This window comes from Rana temporaria, chromosome 5, assembly GCF_905171775.1.
Source record: "Rana temporaria chromosome 5, aRanTem1.1, whole genome shotgun sequence".
Classification (NCBI taxonomy): Eukaryota; Metazoa; Chordata; class Amphibia; order Anura; family Ranidae; genus Rana; species Rana temporaria.
In genome coordinates this window covers 418,881,479-418,905,131 of record NC_053493.1, presented here as the reverse complement: position 1 = coordinate 418,905,131, position 23,653 = coordinate 418,881,479, and the positions used below count along the sequence as shown (strand labels likewise).

Genomic DNA, 23,653 nt, shown 5'->3' with positions numbered 1-23,653 from the left:
TCCTGGCTCTCTCCACTCCTGGCTCTCTCTACTCCTGGCTCTCTCCACTCCTGGCTCTCTCCTTCACTCCCGGCTCTCCACTCCTGGCTCTCTCCTCCACTCCTGGCTCTCTCCTCCACTCCTGGCTCTCTCCTTCACTCTTGGCTCTCTCCTCCACTCTTGGCTCTCTCCTCCACTCTTGGCTCTCTCCTCCACTCTTGGCTCTCTCCTCCACTCCTGGCTATCTCCTTCACTCCCAGCTCTCCTGGCTCTCTCCTCCACTCCTGGCTCTCTCCTCCACTCCTGGCTCTCTCCTCCACTCTTGGCTCGCTCCTCCACTTCTGGCTCTCTCCTCCACTCCTGGCTCTCTCCTCCACTCCTGGCTCTCTCCTCCACTCCTGGCTCTCTCCTCCACTCCTGGCTCTCTCCTCCACTCCTGGCTCTCTCCTCCACTCCTGGCTCTCTCCTTCACTCCTGGCTCTCTCCTTCACTCCCAGTTCTCCACTCTTGGCTCTCTCCTCCACTCTTGGCTCTCTCCTCCACTCTTGGCTCTCTCCTCCACTTCTGTCTCTCTCCTCTACTCCTGGCTCTCTCCTTCACTCCCAGCTCTCCACTCTTGTCTCTCTCCTCCACTCTTGTCTCTCTCCTTCACTCCCGGCTCGCTTCTCCACTCCCGGTTTTCCACTCCACTCCCGGCTCTCCACTCTTGGCTCTCTCCTCCACTCTTGGCTCTCTCCTCCACTCTTGGCTCTCTCCTCCACTCCTAGCTCTCTCCTCCACTCTTGGCTCTCTCCTCAACTCCTGGCTCTCTCCGGTACTCCTGGTTCTCTCCTGTACTCCTTGCTCTCTCCTCTACTCCGGGCTCTCTCCTCTACTCCGGGCTCTCTCCTCTACTCCTGGCTCTCTCTACTCCTGGCTCTCTCTACTCCTGGCTCTCTCCACTCCTGGCTCTCTCCTTCACTCCCAGCTCTCCACTCCTGGCTCGCTCCTCCACTCCCGGTTTTCCACTCCACTCCCGGCTTTCCACTCCTGACTCTCTCCTTCACTCCCAGCTCTCCACTCTTGGCTCTCTCATCCACTCCTGGCTCTCTCCTCCACTCTTTGCTCTCTCCTCCACTCCTGGCTCTCTCCTTCACTCCCAGCTCTCCACTCCTGGCTCTCTCCTTCACTCCCAGCTCTCCACTCCTGGCTCTCTCCTCCACTCCTGGCTCTCTCCTCCACTCTTGGCTCTCTCCTCCACTCTTGGCTCGCTCCTCCACTTCTGGCTCTCTCCTCCACTCCTGGCTCTCTCCTCCACTCCTGGCTCTCTCCTTCACTCCTGGCTCTCTCCTTCACTCCCAGTTCTCCACTCTTGGCTCTCTCCTCCACTCTTGGCTCTCTCCTCCACTCTTGGCTCTCTCCTCCACTTCTGTCTCACTCCTCTACTCCTGGCTCTCTCCTACACTCCTGGCTCTCTCCTTCACTCCCAGCTCTCCACTCTTGTCTCTCTCCTCCACTCTTGTCTCTCTCCTTCACTCCCGGCTCGCTTCTCCACTCCCGGTTTTCCACTCCACTCTTGGCTCTCTCCTCCACTCCTGGCTCTCTCCTCCACTCTTGGCTCTCTCCTCCACTCCTGGCTCTCTCCTCCACTCTTGGCTCTCTCCTCCACTCCTGGCTCTCTCCTCCACTCCTGGCTCTCTCCTCAACTCCTGGCTCTCTCCGGTACTCCTGGTTCTCTCCTGTACTCCTTGCTCTCTCCTCCACTCCGGGCTCTCTCCTCCACTCTGGGCTCTCTCCCTCAGTCCTGGCTCTCTCCTCCACTCCTGGCTCTCTCCTCCACTCCTGGCTCTCTCCTTCACTCCCAGTTCTCCACTCTTGGCTCTCTCCTCCACTCTTGGCTCTCTCCTCCACTCTTGGCTCTCTTTTCCACTTCTGGCTCTCTCCTCCACTTCTGGCTCTCTCCTCCACTCCTGGCTCTCTCCTTCACTCCCAGCTCTCCACTCTTGTCTCTCTCCTCCACTCTTGTCTCTCTCCTCCACTCCCGGCTCGCTTCTCCACTCCCGGTTTTCCACTCCACTCCCGGCTCTCCACTCCTGGCTCTCTCCTTCACTCCTGGCTCTCTCCTCCACTCCTGGCTCTCTCCTCCACTCCTGGCTCTCTCCTCACCTCCTGGCTCTCTCCGGTACTCCTGTACTCCTTGCTCTCTCCTCTACTCCAGGCTCTCTCCTCCACTCCGGGCTCTCTCCTCCACTCTGGGCTCTCTCCCTCACTCCTGGCTCTCTCCTCCACTCCTGGCTCTCTCCTCCACTCCTGGCTCTCTCCTTCACTCCCAGTTCTCCACTCTTGGCTCTCTCCTCCACTCTTGGCTCTCTCCTCCACTTCTGTCTCTCTCCTCTACTCCTGGCTCTCTCCTACACTCCTGGCTCTCTCCTTCACTCCCAGCTCTCCACTCTTGTCTCTCTCCTCCACTCTTGTCTCTCTCCTTCACTCCCGGCTCGCTTCTCCACTCCCGGTTTTCCACTCCACTCTTGGCTCTCTCCTCCACTCCTGGCTCTCTCCTCCACTCTTGGCTCTCTCCTCCACTCCTGGCTCTCTCCTCCACTCCTGGCTCTCTCCTCAACTCCTGGCTCTCTCCGGTACTCCTGGTTCTCTCCTGTACTCCTTGCTCTCTCCTCCACTCTGGGCTCTCTCCTCCACTCCGGGCTCTCTCCTCCACTCTGGGCTCTCTCCCTCACTCCTGGCTCTCTCCTCCACTCCTGGCTCTCTCCTCCACTCCTGGCTCTCTCCTTCACTCCCAGTTCTCCACTCTTGGCTCTCTCCTCCACTCTTGGCTCTCTCCTCCACTCTTGGCTCTCTTTTCCACTTCTGGCTCTCTCCTCCACTTCTGGCTCTCTCCTCCACTCCTGGCTCTCTCCTTCACTCCCAGCTCTCCACTCTTGTCTCTCTCCTCCACTCCCGGCTCGCTTCTCCACTCCCGGTTTTCCACTCCACTCCCGGCTCTCCACTCCTGGCTCTCTCCTCCACTCCTGGCTCTCTCCTCCACTCCTGGCTCTCTCCTCACCTCCTGGCTTTTTCCGGTACTCCTGTACTCCTTGCTCTCTCCTCTACTCCAGGCTCTCTCCTCCACTCCGGGCTCTCTCCTCCACTCTGGGCTCTCTCCCTCACTCCTGGCTCTCTCCTCCACTCCTGGCTCTCTCCTCCACTCCTGGCTCTCTCCTTCACTCCCAGTTCTCCACTCTTGGCTCTCTCCTCCACTCTTGGCTCTCTCCTCCACTCTTGGCTCTCTTTTCCACTTCTGGCTCTCTCCTCCACTTCTGGCTCTCTCCTCCACTCCTGGCTCTCTCCTTCACTCCCAGCTCTCCACTCTTGTCTCTCTCCTCCACTCTTGTCTCTCTCCTCCACTCTTGTCTCTCTCCTCCAATCCCGGCTCGCTTCTCCACTCCCGGTTTTTCACTCCACTCCCGGCTCTCCACTCCTGGCTCTCTCCTCCACTCTTGGCTCTCTCCTCCACTCCTGGCTCTCTCCTCCACTCCTGGCTCTCTCCTCCACTCCTGGCTCTCTCCGGTACTCCTGGTTCTCTCCTCTACTCCTTGCTCTCTCCTCTACTCCTTGCTCTCTCCTCTACTCCGGGCTCTCTCCTCTACTCTGGGCTCTCTCCTCCACTCCGGGCTCTCTCCTCCACTCTGGGCTCTCTCCTCCACTCCGGGCTCTCTCCCGACTCTCTCCAGTCTGGGCTCTCTTCTTCACTCCCGGCTCTCCACTCCTTGCTCTCTCCTCCACTCCTTGCTGTCTCCTCCACTCTTGGCTCTCTCCTCTACCCTTGGCTCTCTCCTCTACTCCTGGCTGTCTCCCCCACTTCCGGCTGTCTTCCCCCACTCCCGGCTCTCTCCTTCACTCCCGGCTCCTCTCTCCTTCACTTCTGGCTCTCCACTCTTGGCTCATGATAAAAATCGCTGATCACCGCCATTACTAGTAGAATTTTTTTTTTAGAAAAATGCCATAAAACTATCCCCTATTTGGTAGACACTATGGGCCTGATCCACAAAAGGGATACGCCGGCGTATCTACTGATACGCCGGCGTATCCCTGTTTCTATCTATGGAACTGATCCAAATAATCAGTTTCTCATAGATAGGCAGAAGATCCGACATGTGTAAGGGACTAACACTGTCGGATCTTAGGATGCAGTACCGCATCCGCCGCTGGGGGCATTTCTCGTCGAAATCCAGCATCCGGTATGCAAATTAGCACTTACGGAGATCCACGAAGCTTTTACACTTCGTTTTTTCCCTGTAAGTATTAGTTTGCCGTCGCAAAATTAGGGCTGCTTTTACAAGGTGTAAACTTAGTACACCATGTAAAAGTAGACCCTTCTATCCCGCGTCGCTGTCATTTATTTTTTAAAAAAAATTTTTTTCCTGCCACAACTCTTTTTTTTTTTTTTTACGCCCGTCGCGATTCTCAAAACCCAGCGCAACGTAGAACCGTGCAAAGCACGTCGGGAAAATAACGTCGGGAGCATGCGCAGTACGTCCGGCGCGGGAGCGCGCCTAATTTAAATGGGACTCGCCCCATTAGATTAGGTACGCCTTGCGCCGGACCGATTTAAGTTACACCGCTCAAAATTTCTAGGTAAGTGCTTTGTGGATCGGGCACTTAGGTAGAGATTTTGCGGCGGTGTAACTTAAACGGGAAAAATTAAGTTACGCCGGGTTTTTGTGGATCAGGCCCTATAACTTTTGTGCAAACCAATCAATATATTGCGATTTTTTTTTTTTTACCATAACAATACGTATCGGTCTAAACTGAGGAAAAACATTTTTTTTATATCTTTTTGGTGGGGAATTTATTATAACAAAAAAAAATATTGTTTTTTTTTTTCAAAATTGTCGCTCTATTTTTGTTTATAGCGCAAAAAATAAAAACCGCAGAGGAGATCAAATACCACCAAAAGAAAGCTCTATTTGTGATGACGAAAAGGGACGTCAATTTTGGGAGCCAGGTCGCACGACCGCGGAATTGTTACTTAAAGCGACACAGTGCCGAATCGCAAAAAAATGGCCTGGTCATTTGGCCAGCCTAATGGTCCGGGGCTGAAGTTGTTAAAATATCATCAAGGGTTTCTTGGGGGTAATGAGATCTTTAGATCCTTACGCTCAGGGCCGATCCTAGGCAGGGTGCACGGGGTGCTCCGCACCCAGGCGCCTCAGAGTTGGGGGCGCCGAAGCTCCAAAATGCTCCCCTCCCTCCTGCTTGTCTGTGGCCAGAGGCAGAGCGCATGTACCAGGTGCTGCGTTTCCCCATCCCGCTTGCTCTCTCCACCGTGCAACTGACAAGAGCCCATATCCAGTCTGGGTACCACAGCGGAGCCTAGTACCGGAACACGTTCCGGCACTAGGCTCCACTAATTAATTCTGTCCGGTGTGCATGGAGCAGTCTCCTGTCTGCCCCGCCCCCTCTGCGTGTGTCGGCTCTTCTCCCATAGGCGGTGTGATGAGAGGCTTCTGGGTTGGCCGGAGCAGCTGCCAATCATCCCGTGCACTCCCAGAAATGCTCTCCGAGTGCCACCCTCCTAGTAACCAACGATGCCACGTATGCCCCGCCCCCTGTAATGTCCTTCTGCTCCCAGCGCGCCCGAGCTACAGGGATCTATTGGACAAGTACTGATCTATGGGGACACCTCATGTGGGGGGCTCTGATGGGGGACACCTGCTGTGGGGGGGCTCTGATGGGGGACACCTGCTGTGGGGGGCTCTGATGGGGGACACCTGCTGTGGGGGGCTCTGATGGGGGACACCTGCTGTGGGGGGCTCTGATGGGGGACACCTGCTGTGGGGGGCTCTGATGGGGGACACCTGCTGTGGGGGGCTCTAAAGGGGACACCTGCTGTGGGGGGCTCTGATGGGGGACACCTGCTGTGGGGGGCTCTGATGGGGGACACCTGCTGTGGGGGGGGCTCTGATGGGGGACACCTGCTGTGGGGGGGGCTCTGATGGGGGTCACCTGCTGTGGGGGGGGGCTCTGATGGGGGACACCTGCTGTGGGGCGGCTCTGATGGGGGACACCTGCTGTGGGGCGGCTCTGATGGGGGACACCTGCTGTGGGGGGCTCTGATGGGGGACACCTGCTGTGGGGGGCTCTGATGGGGGACACCTGCTGTGGGGGGCTCTGATGGGGGACACCTGCTGTGGGGGGCTCTGATGGGGGACACTTGCTGTGGGGGGGGGGCTCTGATGGGGGACACCTGCTGTGGGGGGCTCTGATGGAGACTTCTTAGGGGAGCATCTCTGTGTTTGAGTCGTAGCCACAGAAACATTTGTAAAGGGGAGGAGTTAGTAAGATGGCCATGCCCATGAAATATTTTTGCACCCAGGCGTCTGTGACCCTAGGATTGGCCCTGCTTACGCTGTTAAAAAGCAATTCCACAAGGCTGGTCCCGTATTTCCGCCGATGACCGGTCCTCTTTTGAAGGTTCATTTCTGGTTAAGAACAGCCGAAGTCTTCCAACCAACACATCGAAATTTCAGTGAAGTGCAAACAAATCTCCTCCATATCCCATAATAGATAACATAAAAGAATAATAAATGTTGATAATTACTGAGCAATCCGAGTAATTTGTCCTTTTTACCTTTTATGCTGCTCTTGCTCTGGGATTGATTTTCTGATCCTAAAAGCTTTTAACTTTTATTGCTGGTGGTACTGAGGACGCGAACGGTGATCGATGCCGGAGCTGTGAAAGTTGGCTGTCGCAGGGGTCGTTCCAGGCTGCATCACATCTTTTATATATATATATGGTGAAATGAAACGCGGCCCCAATCTTATCATTGTGGGACTCATGTGGCTTATAGCAGGGCGCCATCCATTAAGGGCGCACGGGCGCCGCCCGCCACCCCCTTCTATCACGCCAACCCCCTCTATGTAGAATGGATAGATTCATGCATTGCATGAATCTATCCATGGCCGCTGTGGCCACCCCCTATTCAGGCGCCTGGCCCCTTTTTCGGGAGCCCGAATTACAGCCGCAGGTTTTTTTTTTTGCGGCGCACCTGATTGGAACCAGAGGCTCTAATAGGCTTCAAAATAGGGTGGACTCTGGAGCGCAGAGCATTGCGCCATAAGCCCCACCCAGGTTTGTTAGAAAAGCAAATGAATATTCGCTTTTCTAACACTGAACCGCCTCTCCGCCAATCAGGAAGCGTGGGTCTGATACGCATCACCTGATTGGCTGAAGGCACAGGCGATGCTGTCGGACGTCTAGCAGAAAGAAAGAAGAGATGCGCACGGGAAGGACACAGGAGCTTGACTCGCTGCCCGTCCCACAGCTCATCGCCGCCACCCACAATGGGGTAAGTGCCGGTCAGACACCGAGCAGGCAGGTGGGGGGGGGGGGTGACAGTGAGGCTGCATTTGATGGGGCACAGTGACTGCCTTTGATGGCACAGTGGTTGCATTTGATTTGGCACAGTGGCAGGTTTTGATGGGGCACCCTGGCTGCCTTTGATGGGCACAGTGGTTGCATTTGATGGGGCACAGAGGCAGAGTTTGATGGAGCACAGTGGCTACCTTTGATGGCACAGTGGCTGCATTTAATGGGGCACAGTGGCTGCATTTGATGGGCACAGTGGCTGCATTTGATGGGCACAGTGGCTGCATTTGATGGCACAATGGTTGCATTTGATGGTTCACAATGGTTGCATTTGATGGCACAGTGGCTGCATTTGATGGCACAGTGGTTGCAATTGATGGGCACAGTGACTGCGTTTGATGGCACAGTGGCTGCATTTTATGGGGCACAATGGTTGCATTTGATGGGGCACAATGGTTGCATTTGATGGCACAGTGGTTGCAATTGATGGGCACAGTGGCTGCGTTTGATGGCACAGTGGTTGCAATTGATGGGCACAGTGGCTGCATTTTATGGGGCACAATGGTTTCATTTGATGGGGCACATTGGTTGCATTTGATGGGGCACAGTGGTTGCAATTGATGGGCACAGTGGCTTCATTTGATGGGCACAGTGGCTGCATTTGATGGCACAGTGGTTGCATTTGATGGCACAGTGGTTGCAATTAATGGGCACAGTGGCTGCGTTTGATGGCACAGTGGCTGCATTTTATGGGGCACAATGGTTGCAATTGATGGGCACAGTGGCTGCATTTGATGTTTTTTTTTCAGAATTTTTCAGTTAGTTTGCACCCCCCCAAGCATTTTGAACACCAGCCACCACTGGCTTATACAGTAGGTGCGTATCAGGACAAGCAGAGACCATAACTACATTGAAGTAATGGGGTGTGAAACTCAGCACACCGAGACACAAAACGATATCCTTCCTTTATTAAAATAACCAGCAGGAACAAATTCCCCTGACGCGTTTCATACTAGGCACAGCGCTTTCTCTAGGAACTTCTTCACAGCTTACCGGGATTTTAATAGAAAAACCGAAAAGTCGAACTCCGCGGCACTCATGGCGTCCAATGCCGTCCATATCTTATAGCACTGATGGCTTCTAACAAGCCGGAAAGAGTTGAATGAAACTTTATGTTGAAAGATGTACCTGCCGAGGAAAATTGAAGGTTAATATTAAGATCCTTATAAAAAAAATAAACAAATAAAAAAAAATATATAAATATATAGATATGTATGATGGAACATAAAAATAATAAAATAAACAAATAAAAATAAATATATAGATATGTATGATGAAACATAAAAATAATAATAAAATAAACAAATAAAAATAAATATATATATATATATATATCTATGATGGAGCGTAGTAGATACATGCTGTACCTCAGATGAGGGTTTGCACTGGGGGTTTTATGACTATAAAGCTGTAATAACCATTAGCCTTTTTATATAGATATATATTTTTATAAGAATTATTAAAATTATTTTTACTATTAATATTCTTTAATAACAATAAAAAAAAATTATAGTAAAAATTCCCCTCCATTCAATGTCCACCGTCCTTCTCTGTCAACCCCTCTCATGGCCTCCACCCAATGTCCACCACCTCTCTCTGCCAACTCCTCCCATGGCCTCCACCCAATGTCCACCACCTCTCTCTGCCAACTCCTCCCATGGCCTCCAACCAATGTCCACCACCTCTCTCTGTCAACTTCTCCCATGGCCTCCACCCAATGTCCACCACCTCTATCTGCCAACTCCTTCCATGGCCTCCACCCAATGTCCACCACCTCTCTCTGCCAACTCCTCCCATGGCCTCCACCCAATGTCCACCACGTCCCTCTGCCAATCCGTCCACTGGCCTCCACTCAGAGTCTACCATCCCTCTTTACCAATCCTTCTTCAACTGGCTTCCACTTAGGATGTCTACCATCCCTCTCTGCCAATCCTTCAACTGGCCTCCACTCAATGTCCTCTACCTTTATCTGCCAATCCCTCAACTGGCTTCCATTCATTGTCCACCTCCTCTCTCTGTCAACTCCTCCCATAGCCTCCACCAAATGTTCACCACCTCTCTCTGCCAATCCCTCCACTGGCCTCCACTCAGTGTCTACCATCCCTCTTTGACAATCCTTCAACTGGACTCCATTCAATGTGGCTTCCATTCATTGTCCACCACCCCTCTCTACCAACTCCTCCCATGGCCTGCACCCAATGTCCACCACCTCTCTCTGCCAATCCCTCCACTCAGAGTCTACCATCCCTCTTTACCAATCCTTCCTTAACTGGCTTCCACTTAGGATGTCTACCATCCCTCTCTGCCAATACTTCAACTGGCCTCCACTCAATGTGGCTTCCATTTATTGTCCACCACCTCTCTCTGCCAATCCCTCCACTCAGAGTCTACCATCCCTCTTTACCAATCCTTCTTCAACTGGCTTCCACTTAGGATGTCTACCAGCCCTCTCTGCCAATCCTTCAACTGGCCTCCACTCAATGTCCTTTACCTCTATCTGCCAATCCCTCAATGTCCTTTACCTCTATCTGTCCACCACCTCTCTCTGCCATCTCCTCCCATGGCCCCCACCCAATGTCCACCACCTCTCTCTGCCAATCCCTCTCATGGCCTCCACTCAATGTCCACCACCTCTCTCTGCCAATCTCTCCACTCAGAGTCTACATCCCTCTTTACCAATCCTTCCTCAACTGGCTTCCACTTAGGATGTCTACCAGCCCTCTCTGCCAATCCCTCAACTGGCTTCCATTCATTGTCCACCACCTCTCTCTGCCAACTCCTCCCATGGCCTCCACCCAATGTCCACCACCTCTCTCTGCCAATCCCCCCGATGGCCTCCACTCAATGTCCACCACCCCTCTTTGACAATCCTTCAACTGGCTTCCACTTAGGATGTCTACCTTCCCTCTTTGCCAATCCTTCAACTGGCTTCCACTTAGGATGTCTACCTTCCCTCTTTGCCAATCATTCAACTGGCCTCCACTCAATGTCCTCCACCTCTATCTGCCAACCCCTCCACTGGCTTACATTCACCCACCCAACAAATACAATTTAGAATACTAACAACCTACAAAGACATCCACGACTCTGCCCCAAGCTACCTCACCAGCCTCATCTCAAAATATCACCCAAACTGTCCTCCCCGCTCCTCCCCGCTCCTCCCAAGATCTCCTTTTTCTCTATCTCCCCTCCATCCATGCTTGTCTCCAGGACTTCTCTACAGCCTCTACTTTCCTCTGGAACTCCTTAGCCCAACCTATCCGGCTATCTCCTAATCTGTCTACCTTTAAGAGATCCTTGAAAACTCATCTCCTCGGGAAAGCCCCCACCTAACAACTGAAATGTACTTTCTTCATGAACTCATCCTTAAGGACCCCTCACTGTACATATATACGTCATTTTTTTCAAGATGGATATCTCGTTAACGGCAGCAGCCACTGCCACAACCGAGATGTCCATCTTTTCAGTGAGCGGTCCTTTAAACGATAACCGTGGTCTCCGCGGCGATTTTGCCGCGAGATCACCGTTATCGGGTCGGCCCCCCTCCTGACGCTCTCCCGCGCCCTCTGCCGCTTACCGGAGCCGTTGGCAGCGGCGGAGGCGATCGGGTCCTTCCTCCTGCTTGGCTGGGATACGAGTGAGGGCAAGATGGCCCCCACCCGTCCCCATAGCATAGCAGGGCGGAAGCAACGTCAATTTTCTTGTTGTCATTTTTTCAAATATGAGATGTGACGTCTTTTTGACCCCCAGATCTCATATTTAAGAGGACCTGTCATGCTTTTTGTTATTACAAGGGATGTTTACATTCCTTGTAATAGGAATAAAAGTGACTAATTTTTTTTTTGTGTAAAAATGAATAAAATAAATAAGAAATACGATTTTTTTTTTTTTTTTAAGGTGCCCCGTCCCGACGAGCTTGCGCGCACAAGCAAACGCATACGTGAGCAGGGCAGCCATCAGGAATTATGGGGCCCCTTACACAGCTTCAGGCATGGGCCTTTAATAATAATAAAAATAAATATATATACATATATATTTTTTTATAAAAAAAAAAGGGAGGTTGTCATCTGGGGCCCTGGGGATCTCCGGGGCCCCCCCGTACCCCTAAAAAAAAATTGCCCCTTTAATAAAAAATAAAATAAAAATATATTATTATTTTTTTTTTTTTTATAAAAAATAAAATAAAAAAAAGGGGGGTTTCCATCCGGGGCCCTGGGGGCCTTCGGGCCCCTGGGGACCTCTAAAAAAAAATTGGCCCTTTAATAAAAAATAAAATAAAAATATATTAAAAAATATATATTTTTTTTAATAAAAAAAAAGGGGAGTTGCCTTATGGGGCCCTATGGGCCTCCGGGCCCCTGGGGACCTTCGGACCCCTTAAAAAAAGGGGGGTTGCCATCCGGGCCCCTTACAGGTGTACTGCCTGTACCCCCTGATGGCGGCCCTGTACGTGAGTAGCGCCTGCATATGAAAACTGTGTTCAAACCACACAAGTGAGGTATCGCGGCGATCTTTAGAGCAAGAGCAATAATTCTAGCCCTAGCAACTCAAAAGATGCAACCTATAGAATTTTTTAAAACGTCGCCTATAGAGATTTTAAAGGGTAAAAAAGTTTGTCGCCATTCCACGAGCGGGCGCAATTTTAAAGCGTGACATGTTGGGTATCATTTTACTCGGCGTAACATCATCTTTCACATTATAAAAATAAAAATTGGGCTAACTTTACTGTTGTCTTATTTTTGTTGTGAATTTTTTCCCCAAAAAAAGTGCGCTTGTAAGACCGCTGCGCAAATACGGTGTGACAAAAAGTATTGCAATGACCACCAATTTATTCTCTAGGGTGTTAGAAAAAAATATATATAGAGGGCCAGATTCACGTATCTGGGCACATCTTCATGCGGTCGTAGCGTATCCTATTTACGCTACGCCGCCGCAACTTAGACAGGCAAGTGCAGTATTCACAAAGCACTTGCTCCGTAAGTTGCGGCGGCGTAGCGTAAATGGGCTGGCGTAAGCCCGCCTAATTCAAAGTAGGCTGGTAGGGGGTGTGTTCTATGGAAATGAATCGTGACCCCACGTAAATGACGCGCCTAACGAACGGCGCATGCGCGCGCATGCTCAGTATCACGTCGAATTTTCTCCCTAAGTTACGCCGGCTCAATGTTTAGTCGACGTGAACGTAACCTACGCCCATCCCCATTCACGTACGACTTGCGCAAACGACGTAAAATACGACGCTGTTCCGTCGTTTCCGACGTCCATACCTTAACATGACTTACCCCTGCTTTATGAGGGGTAAAGTTACGCCGGTCGTACGCCTTACGTAAGCAGCGTATATTAATACGCCGGGCGCAAGTACGTTCGTGAATCAGCGTATCTAGCTCATTTGCATATTTATAATGGGAACGCCGAATGCGTCCAGCGTAACTATGCGCCCACGATACGCGGGCGTAGGCAAGTTACATCGGACGGCTGAAGCCATGTTTTTGGACGTATCTCGCTTTGTGAATCGGCGTAAAGATGCGACGGCGCACATTTGAAATTACGGCGGCGGATCTGGAGATACGCCGGCGTAGATCGTTTATGAATCTGGCCCATAATGTTTGGGGGTTTTAAGTAATTTTCTTGCAAAAAAAAAAAACAGTTTTAATCATGTAAACACCAAATCTGAAAAACAGGCAAGGTCCTTAAGTGGTTAATAGTTAATACTTGTTGTAACACCTTTTTTGCAACTATTGTAACAACTTTTTGCCCAACATTTTTAGATTGTAAGCTCTCAGGAACCCTCTTGTACGGAATTGTATTGTTTTTTTACTGTCTCCCTCCATTATGTAAAACTGTCGGCACTGTATAAATCCTGAATAATAATAATAATATCTTCATATCATAAAATAGAGTATAAATAATAGGAGAGGTGAATTAACTCTTCTTTATCCGATCTTCTCTCAGGTGCTGGGACCTCAGTGCAGGGAATTTAAAATGGATCATACAAGGTCCGATCTTGGCTGCTACAGTGGTGAGTGAGAACTACCATCAGATATTAATTCCAATGCTTAGACCGCGCATGCTCAGTATTGTTACATCCATTTTCAGAGTTCGTTTTGTTTATGTGCAGAACGAAAAAAAAATGTATTTTGTTTCGTTTCGATATTTACATATATTTGTTCGGTTAAATTTGTTTTCTGAACTCGTTTAATTTATTCGAATTGATGCAAATTTTTTCGAATTCGGAAAATTTGAATCGATTCGAATTCTATTAGAACTTCATTCTGATTCTATTCAAAATGGAATTTATTCTATTTGTGATTCGAATTTTGGACGATGGCTATATTCTTTTTATTCCATTCCAGTCTTTATTTATTTTTTTCTATTCTATTCTATCCTATTAAAAAAAAAAGGGGGGGTAGCCACCCGGGGGCTTGGGGACCTCTGGACCTTTTTAATAAAAAAAAAAAAAAGAAAGAAAAAAATATATAAAAACTATTTTTTTTATAAAAAAAAAAGGGGGGGTTGCATTCCGGGGCCCTGGGGACCTACGGGTCCTTTAACCACTTGACCACTGGGCACGAAAACCCCCTTAATCACCAGACCAATTTTCAGCTTTCGGTGCTCTCACAATTTGAATGACAATTACTCAGTCATACAACATTGTACCCATCTGAAATTTTTGTCCTTTTTTTCCCACAAATAGAGCTTTCTTTTGGTGGTATTTGATCACCTCTGCGGTTTTTATTTTTTGCGCTATAAAAGAAAAAAGACTGAAAATTCTGTAAAAAAAAAAAAAAAAATCTAGTTTCTGTCATATTAGCAGGTTATTTCTCACACACAGCATATGCATACTACAAATTACACCCCAAAACACATTCTGCTATTCCTCCCGAGTATAGCAATACCACATGTTTGCGACTTTTACACAGCGTGGCCACATAGAGAGGCCCAACATGCAGGGAGCACCATCAGGCGTTCTGGAGCACCCAGGCCAATTCTGACATTTCTCTCCTACATGTAAAAATCATCATTTATTTGCTAAAAAAATTACATAGAAACCCAAAACATTATATATGCTTTTTTTTCAAAGACCCTAGAGAATACAATGGCGGTTGTTGCAACTTTTTATCTTGCACGGTATTTTCGCAGCAATTTTTTGAACGCGTGTTTTTAAAAAAAAAACAGTTTTGTGCTTAAAAAAAAAAAAAACAGTAAAGTTAGCCCAATGTTTTTGCATAATATGAAAGATGAAGTTACGCCGAGTAAATAGATACCCAACATGTCACCCTTCAAAATTGCACACGCTCGTGAAATTGCGCCAAACGTTGCTACTTAAAAATCCCCATAGGCGACGTATTGCAAGGTATTGGAGTATTGAGGGTATTGCGGAGTATTAGGGGGGTATTGCAGAGTATGGGGGGGGTATTGCAGAGTATGGGGGGGGTATTGCAGAGTATGGGGGGGGGTATTGCAGAGTATGGGGGGGGTATTGCAGAGTATGGGGGGGGTATTGCAGAGTATGGGGGGGGTATTGCAGAGTATGGGGGGGGTATTGCAGAGTATGGGGGGGGGGTATTGCAGAGTATGGGGGGGGGTATTGCAGAGTATGGGTGGGTATTGCAGAGTATGGGGGGGTGGGTATTGCAGAGTATGGGTGGGTGGGTATTGCAGAGTATGGGGGGGTGGGTATTGCAGAGTAAAATAAAAAAAATGATGAGTGCAATACTCTGCAATACCCCACCCCATACTCTGCAATACCCCACCCCATACTCTGCAATACCCCACCCCATACTCTGCAATACCCACCCCCCCAGGGTGGGTATTGCAGAGTATGGGGTGGGGTATTGCAGAGTATGGGGTGGGGTATTGCAGAGTATTGCACTCATCATTCTTTTTTTTTTACTGCAGAGTATTGCGCAGGGATGGCTGGATCTGTGACTGCAATTGTCACAGATCCAGCCCACAGTGCGGCGGCTGCTGCTGCCGCCCGATCCCCCCCCCCTCCCTCTCCTCTCACACTGTACCGAACGGTACAGAGAGGAGAGGGAGGAACCGGCGTCATTACATGACGCCGGTTTGTTTACAAGTGATCGCGCCGTCATTGGACGGCGCGATCACGTGGTAAGGAGCCGCTTCCATTGGCTCCTTACCGCGAGTGCTGTTGCTGCGGGTCCCGTAGACCCGGCGAGCACCGGCGATCGCGTGTGCGCGCCCGCTCGGGCGCGCACAACGCAGTCTCTGGGAGGACGTACATTGACGCCCTCCTAGAGTACAGGAACCGCTCTGTAGCCGTATTTTGGCTATAGGGCGGTTACCAACTGGTTAATAAAAAAAAAATATATATATATACATTTTTTTTATATATATAAAAACAAAGGGGGGTTGCCATTCGGGCCCTTTAATAAAAATAAAGAAATTTAAAAAAATGTATATATAAAAAAAAGGGGGGTTACCATTCGGGGCCCTGGGGACCTTGGGGCCCTTTAATAAAAAAATTTATATAAAAAAAATAATATATTTTTTTTTCCTATAAAAAAAAGAAATAAATAAAAGGGGGTTGCCATCCGGCGGCCCTGGGGACCTCTGAGCCCTTTAATAAAAAATAAATAAATAAATAAAAAAATATATAAAAACTATTTTTTTTAATAAAAAAAAAAGGGGGGGTTGAATTCCGGGGCCCTGGGGACCTCCGGGTCCTTTAATAATAAAAAAAATATATATATATATATATATATATATATAAAAATAAAATAAAAACGAAGGGGGGGTTTCGGGCCCTTTAATAAAAATAAAGAAATACAAAAATATGTATATATAAAAAAAAGGGGGGGTTACCATTCGGGGCCCTGGGGACCTCGGGGCCCTTTAATAATAAAAAAAAAAGAAATAAAAAAATATATAAAAAAAAAAAAATTTTATAAAAAAAAAAAAGGGGGGGTTGTATTCCGGGGCCCTGGGGACCTCCGGGTCCTTTAATAATAAAAAAAAAAAATATATATACATATATATGTGTATATATATATATATATATATATATAAAATAATATATATTTTTTTCTTATAAAAAAAAGAAATAAAAAAAGGGGGGTTGCCATCCGGCGGCCCTGGGGACCTCTGGGGCCTTTAATAATAATAAAAAAATATATATAAAAAATGTATTATAAAAACAAAGGGAGGTTTCCATCCGGCGGCCCTGTGGACCTCCAGGCCCCTTACAAAAAAAAAAAATTGGAGAAAAAAGGGGGTTGCCATCTGGGCCCCTTACAGGTGTACTGCCTGTACCCCCCTGATGGCGGCCCTGGTCGAAAGTCCAGAGAACTTTTGTGTGACCCTGTGTATGCACGCCAAGCTTGAGCGGAAATCCATCGGAAAAAAAAACATCCAAGGTTTTTTCCGATGGAAAATCCGATCGTGCGTACGCGGCATAAAAACTCAATGCTTGTGGAGGCCGGGACGCTTAGTGGGACGCCGTGCCCCGTTCTAGCTACATTCGGAATGGAACCAGAATTTTTGGGGCCGGTCAGTTGCACATTTTTACCAATTTTAAGTCGGACTTATAGAACATTTTAATTCAGGGAAATAAAAAGAAGGTCACAGCAAGAAAATTCCTTGCAGAAGTAAACTTGGCGCTCCGGAACATTTCATCCTCTGAGATGATATTATTCTCCTCGGCATATACAGGAGCAGCTGAAGCAGAATTTATTTGGCGTTCTTGTACCCGGCGTTCCTCTTATGTCGGGGGAAATTAAACATCACGTCATCTTTAGACTTCCTGACCTTCAATTGGCCAACGATAAAATTGGATTGGAATTTAGAAATGCCTTCTAATGCCGCGTACACACGACCGTTATTCATGTCACGGAAAAAAACAACTTTTTTCTCGACGGGATTCCTCTCAAGCCTGCCTTGCAGGGCCGATCCTAGGGTCACAGACGCCTTGGTGCAGAAATATTTCTGGCGCCCCCACATGGTCAGAGAATGCAGACATAGTACAAGAGACGGTCAGAGACTGCAGACATACTACAGGAGATGGTCAGAGACTGCAGACATGGTACAGGAGATGATCAGAGACTGCAGACATAGTACAAGAGATGGTCAGAGACTGCAGACGCAGTACAGGAGATGGTCCGAGACTGCAGATATAGTACAGCAGATGGTCAGAGACTGCAGACATAGTATAGGAGATGATCAGAGATTGCAGACATACTACAGGAGATGGTCAGAGACTGCAGACATACTACAGGAGATGGTCAGAGACTGCAGACATGGTACAGGAGATGGTCAGAGACTGCAGACGCAGTACAGGAGATGGTCAGAGACTGCAGATATAGTACAGGAGATGCTCAGAGACTGCAGACATAGTACAGCAGATGCTCAGAGACTGCAGATATAGTACAGCAGATGGTCAGAGACTGCAGACATAATACAAGAGATGGTCAGAGACTGCAGATATAGTACAGCAGATGGTCAGAGACTGCAGACATAGTATAGGAGATGGTCAGAGACTGCAGACGCAGTACAGGAGATGGTCAGAGACTGCAGATATAGTACAGCAGATGGTCAGAGACTGCAGACATAGTATAGGAGATGGTCAGAGACTGCAGACGCAGTACAGGAGATGGTCAGAGACAGCAGATATAATACAGGAGATTTTGTAAAAAGAAAATAGACTATGGGCTAGTCATGGAATTTACGGGCATTGTATGTTGGTAAAGATACAGGTCAACACCAAAAAAGGATTTTATATAAAAATGTTATTTATTACAAAAATATATTTTTTAGACAAATTAAAAAATATATACATTCTCCAAGAAGTATGCATCAGATCATAGAACAGCACAGCGTATGACAGGGATTATAGAGGCTAAAGCATAGAAGATTTAAATCTGGTTATAATATAATGACTTTAAACTCAAAAGGTCATATAAAATAGAAAAATAAAAATCAGAACATGTGGTGCGGACACCCGCTTTAAACCATTAGTGTGTAGTTTATCTCCTAGAGAAAGCCTGCAAAGTAATCCACTGAAGATCTTAGATGCTGACGCTGGACTGGTAGTGGCCCGACATGTTTCGCTCTTAACAGAAATGCGCTTCTTCAAGGGACCTGTTTAGATCAATGTGCTATAATAATGGAGAAGAGGACATAAATAAATTGTATAATTTAACAAACATAGGTATACAAACAGATGTGTGAATTTTAGTTGGGTAGTTGAGATCACTGGGAAACAGTAGTGCAGGTATAGAGGGACCAGAACACAAGAGATCACCAAAGTGTGCCATAGATGGAAATATGGAGCCCATTAGACCACAGAAAGACTGGTCGCCCAAGAACCCGAAAGTTCCACTACAATGGAGACAAAGGGAACGGTAGAAAAAATAGGGGATATTCATATAGAGGCTTACCTGCAAGTTTGTAGGAAAGTACCAAAAAAAAAATATATATATATATATATATACAGTGATGAAAATAAGTATTTGAACACCCTGCTATTTTGCAAGTTCTCCCACTTGGAAATCATGGAGGGGTCTGAAATTGTTATCGTAGGTGCATGTCCACTGTGAGAGACATAATCAAAAAAAAAAATCCAGAAATCACAATGTATGATTTTTTAAACTATTTATTTGTATGATACAGCTGCAAATAAGTATTTGAACACCTGAGAAAATCAATGTTAATATTTGGTACAGTAGCCTTTGTTTGCAATTACAGAGGTCAAACGTTTCTTGTAGTTTTTCACCAGCTTTGCACACACTGGAGGAGGGATTTTGGCCCACTCCTCCACACAGATCTTCTCTAGATCAGTCAGGTTTCTGGGCTGTCGCTGAGAAACACGGAGTTTGAGCTCCCTCCAAAGATTCTCTATTGGGTTTAGGTCTGGAGACTGGCTAGGCCACGCCAGAACCTTGATATGCTTCTTACAGAGCCACTCCTTGGTTATCCTGGCTGTGTGCTTCGGGTCATTGTCATGTTGGAAAACCCAGCCTCGACCCATCTTCAAAGCTCTAACTGAGGGAAGGAGGTTGTTGCCCAAAATCTCGCAATACATGGCCCCGGTCATCCTCCTCTTAATACAGTGCAGTCACCCTGTCCCATGTGCAGAAAAACACCCCCAAAGCATGATGCTACCACCCCCATGCTTCACAGTAGGGATGGTGTTCTTGGGATGGTACTCATCATTCTTCTTCCTCCAAACATGGTTAGTGGAATTATGACCAAAAAGTTCTATTTTGGTCTCATCTGACCACATGACTTTCTCCCATGACTCCTCTGGATCATCCAAATGGTCATTGGCAAACTTAAGACGGGCCTTGACATGTGCTGGTTTAAGCAGGGGAACCTTCCGTGCCATGCATGATTTCAAACCATGACGTCTTAGTGTATTACCAACAGTAACCTTGGAAACGGTGGTCCCAGCTCTTTTCAGGTCATTGACCAGCTCCTCCCGTGTAGTCCTGGGCTGATTTCTCACCTTTCTTAGGATCATTGAGACCCCACGAGGTGAGATTTTGCATGGAGCCCCAGTCCGAGGGAGATTGACAGTCATGTTAAGCTTCTTCCATTTTCTAATGATTGCTCCAACAGTGGACCTTTTTTCACCAAGCTGCTTGGCAATTTCCCCGTAGCCCTTTCCAGCCGTGTGGAGGTGTACAATTTTGTCTCTAGTGTCTTTGGACAGCTCTTTGGTCTTGGCCATGTTAGTAGTTGGATTCTTACTGATTGTATGGGGTGGACAGGTGTCTTTATGCAGCTAATGACCTCAAACAGGTGCATCTAATTTAGGATAATAAATGGAGTGGAGGTGGACATTTTAAAGGCAGACTAACAGGTCTTTGAGGGTCAGAATTCTAGCTGATAGACAGGTGTTCAAATACTTATTTGCAGCTGTATCATACAAATAAATAGTTAAAAAATCATTAATTGTGATTTCTGGATTTTTTTTTTTTTGATTATGTCTCTCAAAGTGGACATGCACCTACGATGACAATTTCAGACCCCTCCATGATTTCCAAGTGGGAGAACTTGCAAAATAGCAGGGTGTTCAAATACTTATTTTCCTCACTGTATATATATATATATATATATATATATTTTTTTACTGTAGGTCCAGAGCTAGGTAATTAGTATCGTAGGCTATAAAGTAGCTAATAGAAGAGGCCAGCAAAGAGTGACCAATTAGATGGACTCAGAAGGATGGTCTGGTAGATCCAAAAAATAACTGCAAAAGATATATATATATAAAAAATAAGCAAATACCCAGAATGGAGCATTTAAGAATACTGGGAATGATAGTTAAAAATATATGGCTTACCACATTGTAAACCAGCTAATTGAATCTCAGGGAATATTGAGAGTTGTAGGAAATTGTTCCCAAAAAGAGATCAAGTTGTTATGGAAGTAACATCAAAAGTATAATAGTGTATAATCCCAATTTGGGAGAGGACCAGGGATACCAGGATAATCCAACTGCTAAGACAAGATAAGATCAGAGTGAGGTTAGAGAGAGCCTGTCTGGTTTAACAGCCAAGAGATGCAAACAGGTAGTAAGTTTACCTGGGACGTAGACTCTGGACGTGACCGGATAGTACCTAAGCCTCCCGGGAGGCTAGGCTAGTAAGACGTGGGGCCAAACGGCCTACAGTAGGTGAACCCGATTTTGTGTCAATCTCGCTCTCTTTCTCGGCGAGATTGAGCACCTACGAGCCCCATCGCGGGAGCCAGCGCCGAGCTGGCTTGCCGCGATGGAGACAGAGCCGTCATAGAAGCGACGGGAGATCCGACTTGGATTCCCGCCAATTCTACACGCGTGCGGCGTTTGTTATGAATCCTGAGGGGGAAGTCCCCGCCGGATTTTAAATAAAAATCCGGCATGGGTCCCCCCCTCAGGAGCATACCGGGCCCTTAGGTCTGTTATGGGTTGTAAGGAGAGCCCCCCTACGCCGAAAAAAACGGCGTAGGGGGTCCCCCTACAATCCATACCAGACCCGTATCCAAAGCACGCTACCCGGCCAGCCAGGAAGGGAGTGGGGACGAGCGAGCGCCCCCCCCCCCCCCCTCCTGAGCCGTACCAGGCTGCATGCCCTCAACATGGGGGGGTTGGGTGCTCTGGGGCAGGGGGGCGCACTGTGGCCCCCCACCTCAGAGCACCCTGTCCCCATGTTGATGAGGACAGGGCCCCTTCCCGACAACCCTGGCCGTTGGTTGTCGGGGTATGCGGGCGGGAGGCTTATCGGAATCTGGGAGCCCCCTTTAATAAGGGGGCCCCCAGATACCGGCCCCCCCCACCCTAAGTGAATGAGTATGGGGTACATCGTACCCCTACCCATTCACCTGCAAGAAAAGTGGTAAAAACACAAATAAACCACACAGTGTATTAAAATATTTTATTTTTCTGCTCCGGAGGCCGCCCCCTGTCTTCTTTATTAGCTCTTTTACCAGGGGGGGGCTTCTTCTTTGACGTCTTCGGGTGGGTGGGGGCCGCCGTCTGGTTCTCTTCCACCGCCGGGGGGAGGTGGCTTTTAAAAAAGCCCCCACCCCCCCGGCGGGTTTCCTCCGGCGTCTTCGGCGGGGCTCTTCTTCTTCCGCTATCCCGACGGGTCTTCTCCGCTATCCGGGGGGTCTCGCCGCTCTCCGCTGTTGACTCGTCGCACCCCGGTTCTTCGTCTCGCAGTCCGGTCCCTTCTTCCGTGCTGTACGTCTTCTTCCGCGCTGTGACGTCATGTTCTTCACTTCTCTTCTTCTCCCGATGTTGACTCGCCGGTCCTCCTCGCTGAAATGACGGATGCGCGCCTTGCATCGGACCTATATAGGCCTCACAGTCCCATCATGCTCTGTACCTACCCATGTGATACCTACCACGTGGTAGGTATCACATGGGTAGGTACAGAGCATGATGGGACTGTGAGGCCTATATAGGTCCGATGCAAGGCGCGCATCCGTCATTTCAGCGAGGAGGACCGGCGAGTCAACATCGGGAGAAGAAGAGAAGTGAAGAACATGACGTCACAGCGCGGAAGAAGACGTACAGCACGGAAGAAGGGACCGGACTGCGAGACGAAGAACCGGGGTGCGACGAGTCAACAGCGGAGAGCGGCGAGACCCCCCGGATAGCAGTGCGCCCCCCTGCCCCAGAGCACCCAACCCCCCCATGTTGAGGGCATGCAGCCTGGTACGGCTCAGGAGGGGGGGGGCGCTCGCTCGTCCCCACTCCCTTCCTGGCTGGCCGGGTAGCGTGCTTTGGATACGGGTCTGGTATGGATTGTAGGGGGACCCCCTACGCCGTTTTTTTCGGCGTAGGGGGGCTCTCCTTACAACCCATAACAGACCTAAGGGCCCGGTATGCTCCTGAGGGGGGGACCCATGCCGGATTTTTATTTAAAATCCGGCGGGGACTTCCCCCTCAGGATTCATAACAAACGCCGCACACGTGTAGAATTGGCGGGAATCCAAGTCGGATCTCCCGTCGCTTCTATGACGCGCTTGCTGGGATGTGCTGTCACTATTCCAGTGAGTGTGAGATGTCGGCGAGATCTCGGCACCCTGTCGCCGAGTATCAGCGCGACGCTGTCCTGCTAAAAGCACAATATCACAAACACCTACTGTATAAATAGTCCCCGAGTCCCGTGTCGAATGAGCAATCAACTCGGCGCTGCCGAGTGACGTCATCGAGACTGGCCGCAGTTGATTCCAGAGTGCGCGCGCGCCGTGTCGAGAGTCCCTGGTCCTCTCCCAAATTGGGATTATACACTATTATACTTTTGATGTTACCTCCATAACAACTTGATCTCTTTTTGGGAACAATTTCCTACAACTCTCAATATTCCCTGAGATTCAATTAGCTGGTTTACAATGTGGTAAGCCATATATTTTTAACTATCATTCCCAGTATTCTTAAATGCTCCATTCTGGGTATTTGCTTATTTTTTATATATATATATCTTTTGCAGTTATTTTTTGGATCTACCAGACCATCCTTCTGAGTCCATCTAATTGGTCACTCTTTGCTGGCCTCTTCTATTAGCTACTTTATAGCCTACGATACTAATTACCTAGCTCTGGACCTACAGTAAAAAAAAAAAAAAAAAATATATATATATATATATATATATATATATATATATATATTTTTTTATTTTTTATTTTTTTGGTACTTTCCTACAAACTTGCAGGTAAGCCTCTATATGAATATCCCCTGGCTTTATCTATATATTTTTTCTACCGTTCCCTTTGTCTCCATTGTAGTGGAACTTTCGGGTTCTTGGGCGACCAGTCTTTCTGTGG

At 48.3% G+C, this 23,653-nt stretch overlaps 1 protein-coding gene across 1 annotated transcript in view; it reads left to right on the top strand.

The window, feature by feature from the left end:
• Positions 1-23,653, top strand: part of PTH1R (parathyroid hormone 1 receptor) — a 439,604-nt gene that overhangs the window by 396,937 nt on the left and 19,014 nt on the right. The window contains exon 9 of the mRNA XM_040355213.1: positions 13,334-13,400. Within this exon, the coding sequence (XP_040211147.1) occupies positions 13,334-13,400 (67 nt within the window). The remainder of the gene's footprint in view (positions 1-13,333; positions 13,401-23,653) is intronic.